Here is a 10544-nt window from a genome sequence, read left to right as displayed (position 1 = left end):
GCAGTACATGCTGCAGTAATTTTTCACTAAGATCTTGTATTGATGATGGGAGAGTCGGACCACTGCACAAAGTCTTCTCCAGCACAACCCAAAGATTCTCAATGGCGCTAAGGTCTGGACTCTTTGGTGGCCAATCCATGTGTGAAAATGTTGTGTCATCCACCCTGAACCACTGTTTCACTATTTGAGGCCGATGAATCCTGGTTTTGTCATCTTTGAATATGACCATGACATCAGGGAAGAAGAAATCCTCTGATGGAATAACCTGGTCATTCAGTATATTCATGTAGTCAGCTGACCTCATTCTTTGGACACATAACGTTGCTGAACCTAGACCTGACCAACTGCAGCAGCCCCAGATCATAGCACTGCCCCCACAGGTTTGTACGGTAAACACTAGTCATGATGGGTGCATCATTTCATCCACCTCTCTTCTGGACCTGTCAGACCACATGACCTTCTTCCATTGGACAGTTCTTAACCCAGTTTTAGTAGTTTCATCAATCTTTGTGGATGTTTTCTTTGCTTGGTGCCAATAATGTGACCCTTCTGAAACAGATTAACATGTTGGATGTGTCTTCAGACATGGTTGTTTAAGAAATTCTCAACTCACTGCATCAGTTGGGGTTAAATAACTGGTTGGCAGCTGAAAAATAATCATCTATGCAGTAATTATCAAGTGGGAGGTTAGCTATTTTCTTAATTAAATCCAGGTGGTGATTTTTTTTGGGGGGGGAGTGGCAGTGTATTTTAAATTTGGGTCTAACCATTAAAAGTGATCAGGCCCAACTTGAACAGCTTCCATCGGCTTTTATTTTGGAAAGACACCGCCTCAGCTGTACGTGCTGAGGTCACTTCCACCTTGCGTAAAAATCGGAAGCCGGTGCCATGTTGTGATATTTGAGGAAATCAATTCTGGGCGAAGTTCACTGGCAAAAAGTGGAATAAAACTAAACATAAATCAGATTTCGGGGTGAGCATGGAGGTAAGAGTAGCTGGCATTAGAAACGTTTAACTTAATAAAAGAATCACCTTTGTCTTCATATGTGATGATAAACTACAGCACACGATCTCTGGTTGTCACAAACACAACGATGGCCTTATTACGAGCGGCCCGACATGTCTCATTTATTACCCCTCTCTGTAATCTATTCATTGATTAATTTTTTTAACCTTATCTGTTTCCCCGTTAAAAGCAGCCAATCCTACACATCAGACTTATGATGTTAATCTAAAAATAAAATGGTCATGTAGAGCGTTAAAAGCTACCATCCGGGACGGAAATAGCTAATAGCAAAGTAAATTATCCTCCCACAAGTTGTACATTGAATCGCTTTATTAATAATCTTAATCTTTGAACAGTTCACTATCTTACTTAAGTAGAGGATTGTATTGGACTGAACCAACGGGGAGAAACGGGAGGTGAAGTAAGATCAGGGCCATCAAAAGCTGTGTTAATGTTACAATAGCTGAAAACTTATTTGTTAAAATATTCATAACTAAACTGTTCGACGACATAATCGTGTGTGTTTTCCAGCTAGATTAGATTTTAAAAGTTTTTTTTTTTTTTTACATCAATCAAAGGTAGCAAAGGAAACTCCTATATGGATTTAATTAAAATTGAGAAACACGTCATGATGAATGACTTCCTTTCATAACTTTCAGTATAAAATAAGGAATCATCACACCTGTATAACAGCTGTAGACATTAGCACACTTGCCATTTATAGTAAAGTTGTTACAAGAAATTAAAGATGAAAATGACCACACTAACTATTAAAAAAGCTATTTTTGAAAGTTGGATGATTAATCAACAATGACAATAATTGGTAGTTGTTAATTAGTACTACATCAACACGTACATAAACAAAAAATACATTAACATGATAAAGGAAAGGTGAAAAGGACATATATAAATCAAAATGAGAAAATGTACATATGAAAACTGACCCATAATCACTATGAATATTTGGGCCGTAATAGAGTAATATTGGTAAAAGTGCCTTTGTGACATAAAATTTGTGCAGGAGTTATATCCATATCTTACATTTTTTATTCAGATAAACAGATGCATAGAAACACTGGTGTCATTTAGTGTCATTCCAGGACTACATAGTCTCTGACAAAATAAGAGTAGGACTTTATTCAACTCCACCTTTATCATGAAAGGTATATAAGCTAGTCTGAAAGGCTCAAAAGTCCAGCAACACTTGCCATATAAAGAAAATATAAATAACTTTGTGAGAAATTCTAGGCTGATATCTGTGGCAGTCTCCTACATTACTTTGTGTGGATGCTGTAACAGAGACTAGTAAAAATTTAATTAATTAAATAAGTAATTTCACCCTTTATAACCAACCAGGCAAAACCAGCAGACCCCCATCATCACATCTGTATAATTTGGCTGAAAGTTGTGTTCAATCAAAATGCTTTAATGTTTTTTTTGAGTGTCTTTGTGCTTGTTTGGAATATTTAGCAGTTGTTTGTCTGTGGGTGCATGTTGGTGTTTTGTGCTCTTTCCAATCTAGAGAGATTAGATTGACTCCATCAGAAGTGGTTATTGTAAGTCTCTCTTGTATTGCATCTCCTTCTGGGCATTCTGCTTGTCTGTATAGTCATTTTGCAACTTTTAGCCTAATGTATTTATTTGATGTATTTATTTTTTATTGAATTTTTGTACTCTTTTGATCATGTTTAAAGTTTTTCAGTCACTTTTAACAGAGGCTCCAGTACAAAGGCATCAGTGGTGCATGGGAGGCCCATTCATAATTCATTCATAAGAGGTTAATCTAGCCATACTATGGGCTGAACTGTACTGTTTGTCAGCATTTTTAGTGCTTTGGCATGTGACCAAGTAATTGTAAAAAAAAGATTTAGAAGGTTGTTTTATTTTGAAACCGGAACCTCTACATCCGGTATTGTGACGGTTTAGCTTGACCCCCTCCTGTTCAGCTCCTGATCCGTGGCTCGGGATCCATTAAGCAGCCTGGCCCGGGCCAACACGAAGCGACACCGGGGGTTTGGTGTGTCTTCCTTCGCTGTCAGACACCTTGAAACGACCACTGTCGTTCCCCGGCCCTGTCGAGCGGCGGCACGGTTCGTCCGTTCAACACGCAGCCGTGTCCGTCCGGTTCCGCCATCGATCGAATGACACGTTTGAGGACCGGCAGACGAACGGGCGCCAGGAGTACCGCAGCCTTGCGTCAAAGCCTGCTAACGCTAAACCGTGTGAGGACAAGTCAGCAAGAAAGACGGGCAACAGCCACGTTACCTCGGTAGCCAGCCAGCCAGCGGACGGGTTATTTTTGGCACGGTTGCTGCCGTACACATGCTGCGCTTTAGCGGCGTGAGCTAGTCCAACATCTGTGCCAAAGCTGCCCGCTCCACCGGGGTCGGCGGCTCCGGAACAAACCCGGCTGTTCGGGCACAAACCCGGAGCCACGTTACCACAACACTGTGAGCAAAGGTAGAGCGAGGAGACCACGGTTCAACTGCGGATCGCCTCGGTGAACCGGAGAGGGGCCTCATAGCTAACATATGAGGCCCGGTTGAGAAGATGGACCTGAATTTTTATTCGGATTTAACGGACGGTACCGGGCAACACGGCGGCGATCCGGAGTTCCTGGATCCGCAGTCGTTCAATGGCTTTGACTCTGACAACAAGGTGACTGTTTTATGAATGGAGGTCACATGTCTCCCCTCCACAGACAGACCGTGTGTAACCTTTAACATCGGCTCGGTGTGGTTGGTGTGATGCTGCCACTGAACGCACCTCAGGGTGCAGATGTTACTGCTGTTTAGTTGTTTGTGGCTCCACTGCCTCACTGTTGATGTCTGTAAATCAGGTCCCTGATGATTCAAAATGTTACCGGATTCTGGTTTGTGGACAGTAAAGAGACAGGTGAACTATTTTCTAACTTGGCTTTCTTCCTGATTGTTTCAGTTCCCTGGGAGCAGTGACAACTACCTGACCATTTCAGGGTCCGGCCATCCCTTCCTCTCCTCTTCAGAGGTAGGCCTTTGCGTCTTGGATAATGTGGCAGTGAATTTCTCTCTAGCAGGTTTTTCTGTATTGTTACCGAGCCTGTCCCTGTGGACATTTGCTTTGCCCTCCAGTCATCAACCGACTTTTTTCACTGCAGGCACATGACTCCCAGTTTTTAAAGCACAGGGCAGATGATATGTTTTTAATAGTGATAATTGAGAGTTTTTTCTTTTTAATCCAGCTTTAAATCTTTTTGTCACATTTGCCAGCCAGAAATAAGAATTAAGACATTTATAATCCGCTGTCATGTGCACTTACTGACATACTCACATTTTTTAGTGTGCCTCTAAACCCCTTGACCTCTTCAGCCTCGCTGGATCTTCTGGTGGAGTATGAGCTATTTATCAGTACCTTTTTGTTTTTTCACATACCTGATGAATACAGCCAGACATCTTTGATTGTTTGACAGTACTTAATATACAGCTATAATCAGTACGTTTTACTTGTTATTTTATTGTAAAGGTTTCAAATTGAGTGATGCGATGGGTCAGTGGTCGGGCTGTTGACAGGTTTTAGTCTGACCTTCAGTTTTCTTGTGGCTGTGCTACTTTCCTTCACTGCTCTCTTACCCAACATCTCACAACTTTGTTTTGTCTTGTCCTCTTCTGTCCTTGCTATTCCTTCCTTCCTTTTCACCAACGTTTCCTGTTCTCCAGACCTTCCACACCCCAAGTCTCGGTGATGAGGAATTTGAAATCCCTCCCATCTCTCTGGATCCAGACTCGGCCCTTACCGTGTCCGATGTCGTGTCCCATTTTGGGGAGCTGTCAGACACAGGTCACTCTGACAGCGTGGTGGTACCTGGAAACTCCGTGGTGGAAGGGGACGACCCCTCGTTTGCCTCCACTTTTGTCAACACCTCCTCGCAGGGACTGGAACACTTGAGTCTGGGAGTCATGAACCACTCAGGAGGAAGTACTCTGTTGGCATCGTCACTGGGAATGGTGAGGAGTAAAGGACGTTTTAACTGTATGAACAGATCTCCTGTTTGATGCATCTTAAATATTTCAGCGTCCTGCTCCTGTCTTCCTTTCTCCCACAGGATCTCGGCCATCCCATCGGCTCTCAGTTCAGCAGCTCCTCCCCAGTGACCATAGACGTCCCGCTGGGTGATATGAGCCAGGGCTTGCTGGGGTCCAACCAGCTGACCACTATTGACCAGTCAGAGCTCAGTGCTCAGCTGGGGCTCGGCCTTGGAGGGGGAAATATACTGCAACGCCCTCAGTCGCCCGAACACCCTCTGTCAGCCACGGCGTCGCCCACCAGCTCGCTCCAGGATGATGACATGGACGACTTTAGAAGGGTGAGTCTGAAAAGCTATTTTTAAACTCGGCTTCTTGTTAAAGGTGATGAGATCCTACATAAACATGCCCACTTTTATTAGGTACACCTGTACATTGATCAAATACAGAAGCTTTGTCATGAATTCTACTTTAACAAGGTTAAAATTTATCAGTTTCTTTGTAAACTTTCAGAAAGGTGATTATCCTGCTGTGTGTTTGTTATTGAGGTCATAGTAGGAGGTGAAGTTGTACTGGAGTGCAGTATATTAAGAGGTATTTCTAATGTTTTGCGCCCTAATTCCCTCCAATCAGAGTGTCCTGGTTGAATCTCCAGTTTCTCTGGCCGTCTCTCCTGGAGTAATTTCTCTCGATCCATCCATGTCCGATTCCCCGCTCTCCGCCCCGACCTCTAGTGTCTCTCCGGCTGTTGGGAGGAAAGGAGGAGCGGGAGGAGGGAAGAAGGGGAAAAAGAAGAAAGACCCTAATGAGCCTCAGAAACCTGTGTCAGCCTATGCCTTGTTCTTCAGGGACACACAGGCAGCTATTAAGGGACAAAATCCGAACGCTACGTTTGGAGAAGTTTCTAAGATAGTGGCCTCGATGTGGGACAGTCTCGGGGAGGAGCAGAAACAGGTGAGAAGGAACCTGTACTCAATTAGTTGTTGAAAAATACTTACATATTTGAAATGTGTTCATAGTTTATCCATCATTACTCCTCTCAGACAAGTGCAAAACGATGACATGGGCTCAGTAATGTGAGATTTAAACATAATTCTTTTTTTCAGGTTTACAAAAGGAAAAATGAAGTAGCGAAGAAGGAATATTTGAAAGCATTGGCAGAGTACAGAGCCAGCCAGATGTCTGAGGTGAATATTTTATGATACTGAATATTGACACGTCATTTGTATCATCTGCCCTTTCAGGTATTATCAGCAATCAGGTATTAAATAGCAAGTAGTGCTTATCATGTCTTCATTCTCTGTCTTCTTTTCAGGCTCCCATTGAAGTCATGGACACTGCCCCATCGCCTCCGCCTCCAGCTCCAGCACTTACAGCCACAGCCATCGCCCCAGCTGCTCGCCCCACCAGATCCCAGCACTACAACCCAGAGGAGAACACCATTACCAACATCTGTACCTCCAACATCATCTTGGACCTGCCTCAGGTCACCACGCGCTCCCGTACTGGCGCTATCAAACCCCAACCTCTACCCCCCCCAACTCCTCCGAACCCTCCCACCGTCACTAAGATCATCATCAAACAGACGCAGCTGCCCTCTGGTGGTGTATCCGTCACAGCGATGCCCGCCACCTCGCCACGGCAGCCGCCGCCGCTACAGCAGATGCAGAGCACTCCCCCTCCACCTCGACTGCAGCAGATGGTACACGCCCAGGCTCCTCCGCCCCTGCAAGCCAAACCTCGAGGTGGAGGCGCAGCTGCTGCCACAGCGCCACCTCCACTGCAGATTAAGATTGTCCCGTCGTCACGGCAGTCGGATTCAAGCACTCCAATCGCTGTGACGGCTGCCGGCGAAAAGCCCACGTCGGTTTCCTCCTCTTCTGCCGTGACGGTAGAGGTGGGAGAGTCGGCTGCTGTGGTGACAGGAGGAGAGGAGGTGGCAGAGGAAGGGGTAAGTAAGGAAAAGAAACTCATGAAGCAGTGTTTAATATTGTGATTTGTATGCTTGAAGCATTTGTACGTTCATGTGACTGTGCAAGATGTTACTATTAGTGTTTGTCATGTCAATATCTTAATCAGACCTATTACTAATAAACTGACTAATATTAGCTTATTGCAAATACAGTTAATCAATGTGTGTGTCCGTTGATAATTTACACTGCTACTTGGTTTAAATCACTCTCAATGGGTTAATGTCTGCATTTTCTTGTGTCTCTCAGATGGAGGTTGAGGTAAATGTTGCTCCCGGCCTGAGTGTGACCCCCGCTGCCAGTCTGAACATTTGTGTGCGTGCAGGCTGCACTAACCCTGCTGTGGAGAGCAAAGACTGGGACAAGGAGTACTGTAGTAATGAGTGTGTCGCCACACACTGCAGGTTTGTCTCTATGCTAATGGTTTTTTGGTTTAAATGTGAGTTAATTTGTCTCCAAGGCAACCCAACCCAAAGTGTCATTATGAATGTTCATCTAGTGCGTTTATTGCATTGAAATAGTCTTATTTGCTTTATTGCTGACTGTGACATGAGAAGATTGGTCCCACTCTCATTGGTGTAACCTCTGAGCTGCAGCCAGTTAGCGTAGCATAGTATAAAGACTGGAAACAGTGGAGAAACAGCTCACCTGGCTCTTAGTGGTAATAAAATCTTCTTACCAGCACCTCAGACAGACATGAATATTGACACTTCGTTTATTTCATCTGCCCTTTCCAGTATTATCAGCAAATCATTTATAAATTAAGAGCAAGTAGTGTGCATCTCTGCTCACTTATGTTCCACATCGTAGAGTTGGATATGTCTACTCATGAGTGGTAATGATAAAGATGTCTGACTGTATTCAGCAGGTGTGTGAGGGAAAGAGTAAGAATAGGTATTTTCCAAAATGCAAAACTGTTGCTTTAAGAATATGTTGTTGACAGCCAATCAGCAGTTTAAAGGTCATTTTCATCAAGTAGTAAAGATGTAATTTATTGCCAATATGTTCATCAGTGTAGGCATAATTACATGTGCACACCGTACCAGTTGTATGTTATCAGTACGTAGGGTCTCGCCAAACACACCTAATGTGTGTGTTTACATCCACATTAGTCGCTCTGTTTTGGTTGTATTTTTGAAATCCATATAAACATATAGATACTGTGGTTTGTAAACTGGGAGTGACCACGTTTCTAGTCACAAGTGTGTTGTCAGTTCTAATTATGCAGTAGATAATGGACATGAACGTCTGACATCGGAGCATCCTGAAAGCCAGAATCCATGTTCTCATCATCAATCACTTATATAACTCAGTCAATGCAGAAATGACTTTCATGTAAACATTACATCCCGAGTATGATCAAAACTGGGATACTACTGTGCTTCTTATTGTGCTCTGTGTCAGTGGAGAAACGAATTTGCAGTTAACTAATTCATTAAATGGCTAAATCTGAGCTGCTTCTTGTTGAGCATTACACTTAGCAGAAGAAAATAAACCTGTTTCTTTTACTTTTTTGTTCCTCAGAGATGTGTTCATGGCCTGGTGTGCAATCCGAGGACAGAACTCCACCACTGTCACATAGGGAGAAGGACACGAGGGCTTCACAGAGAAAAGGACAAAGATGACACATGAAATGCAAATGGACATAGGAATGGATGGATGGATGAGTGAGTGAGTGAGTGGATGATAGCCAGATGGGGCTCAGGTATCGGCACATAATGGTTTGTTTTATCAAGTCATGTCAGATGGACAGACGGTCATGGAGAAGTAAAACAGTAAAATACTTTTGCCGTGACTCTCGTCCTGCCCAAATGGTTCTCCATCAGAATAAAACTTATTTCCAAATAATTCCAAATGAATATATGAAAAATAATACAGAGAAGAAGAAGAAGAAACCAGAGACTTAGCTCTGCTGCTCCATGATTTTCTATTGATCATGTGTTGTGAGTTTAAAATATGGAGTTGATAAAAACTATTTCTTTTTTTTATTTTTTATGGACTTATGGTGTTTTTAATTGTTTTGAAATAGGGAGGGGAGTGCAGGATGGAAACCATTTGTATTCAGTTCTTCATTTGAGACGTTCACCTTCGTACGCGTATGCTCCTCCATTTACTGTTACATTCAGGATTGATTGATGTAAATGAAATCTGAAATCTGAGAGTTTTTTTTTTCCTTTGTTTAATTTACTTGTTCATCAGTAAAGTGTGGGCGTTCCTGTGTTGACAGGCCGACGGCTGCTTCAGAGGTTGCCACCAACAACTGGGCAAAGCACAAACAGTCTTAAAGCTAGTTCGGAGTCATACAAGAGGGTGTTTGCAAGAAGCCATTTTGAGACAAGGTGGAAATTAATCGACCACCAGCCAAATGCGGGTTGTCACTTTTAAAAGCCACTCTGGGGGGTGTGGGAGACCTACCATAATTCAAAGAGTTTTACTTGTAACTCTGAACACTGGTGCTACAATTCAGGAAAACTAGCTGTAGTGTTCTCTGTTCTCCTCTCCTGCTGAAATACCCTGCAACATAAGCTTTTTAAACACGTGGTGCATATTTTGCTTATGAGGAACATTTGTTGTGAAAATTGCTGTTTGAGGAAAAAAAAAATATTGGAATGAATAAACACACCAGCTCTGACAACACTATTTATTGGAAAGGGAGTACAGTAGAAAATATTTCTTTCTTTCTTTTTTTTTTAACATGGCAGTGTTTAATTTAAGCTTCCAGGTCTGTTATTAATCAAGAAAGGGATGGTTACTTCATAAAGCTATTCCCAGTAATGCAGTGATCGGTCTGGCTTATTGTAGAAATACTGGAAATGGTTTTTAATGGTGAAATAAAAATATTTTATGTTTTAATATACACTGGGTGATGCACGTGTTGACTGCACACACTGCAAACAGTAAATACTGATTTCCAGAAGTAATATTTTATGAAAACGCTTTTCACACTCATTTCCAAAACGTTTTTTACAACACTGGCAGGTTTTATTTTCACAAATTTAAGGGAATAAGCACCGAAATTATGCTCGAGAACACTTTTGAGGTATTTCTGTTTTACTGTATTGCCATTTTCTGCTACTTCACATTATGATTTCACGTTTCAGAGTTAAACATTGTACTTCCATATTACAATTCACTACATTTGTTTGATAACTATGGTTACTTTTCAGAATCATAATAATAAAATACAGCGTAATAATAGGACTTTATTGATCCTCTGTGAAATTCAAAGGCTACTCAGCAAGATGTGGAGTAATCTGAATGGTTATAATTAGAATCAAAATATAATCATCTAATTATTGTATAAGGTTTTTAAGATAAGCTCCATGGTTATCAACTGAAACATTTAAGTGATGATCACAGTAATTAAATCCAATATCCTTCACTGATGAGTGGGGGATGAACTGTTATGTATACATGATGTGTGTGTGTGTGTGTGTGTGCCAGGGGAACATAAAATAATATGTCTGATGGTAAAAACACAGAAGTGTCACAAGAGGTGTCACATCATCATCATCCCGTCATTACTGCTGGTATCGCGAGACTGACGTCAGTGGGCGTGTGTGATGA

General features: G+C 42.3%; 1 protein-coding gene across 4 annotated transcripts; it reads left to right on the top strand.

The window, feature by feature from the left end:
• The first annotated feature begins 867 nt into the window (after nucleotides 1-867).
• Nucleotides 868-9834, top strand: tox4b (TOX high mobility group box family member 4 b). 4 transcript variants are annotated; one of them, XM_026353236.1, is made up of 10 exons: nucleotides 868-985; nucleotides 3944-4012; nucleotides 4325-4375; nucleotides 4702-4989; nucleotides 5088-5348; nucleotides 5641-5961; nucleotides 6114-6194; nucleotides 6323-6958; nucleotides 7227-7381; nucleotides 8502-9834. In XM_026353236.1, the coding sequence occupies exons 1-10, from the start codon at nucleotides 980-982 to the stop codon at nucleotides 8557-8559; spliced, it is 1926 nt and encodes a 641-aa protein (XP_026209021.1). In that variant the 5' UTR covers nucleotides 868-979; the 3' UTR covers nucleotides 8560-9834. The 4 variants fall into 4 exon arrangements, with proteins under 4 accessions (XP_026209021.1, XP_026209022.1, XP_026209019.1 ...); XM_026353234.1 differs by lacking the exon at nucleotides 868-985 and adding an exon at nucleotides 2652-3664; XM_026353237.1 differs by lacking the exon at nucleotides 4325-4375.
• Nucleotides 9835-10544: the final 710 nt, after the last annotated feature.

The sequence above is a fragment of the Anabas testudineus genome, chromosome 18 (assembly GCF_900324465.2).
Source record: "Anabas testudineus chromosome 18, fAnaTes1.2, whole genome shotgun sequence".
In the NCBI taxonomy this organism is placed as follows: Eukaryota; Metazoa; Chordata; class Actinopteri; order Anabantiformes; family Anabantidae; genus Anabas; species Anabas testudineus.
This window is presented reverse-complemented; position numbering and strand designations above follow the sequence as displayed.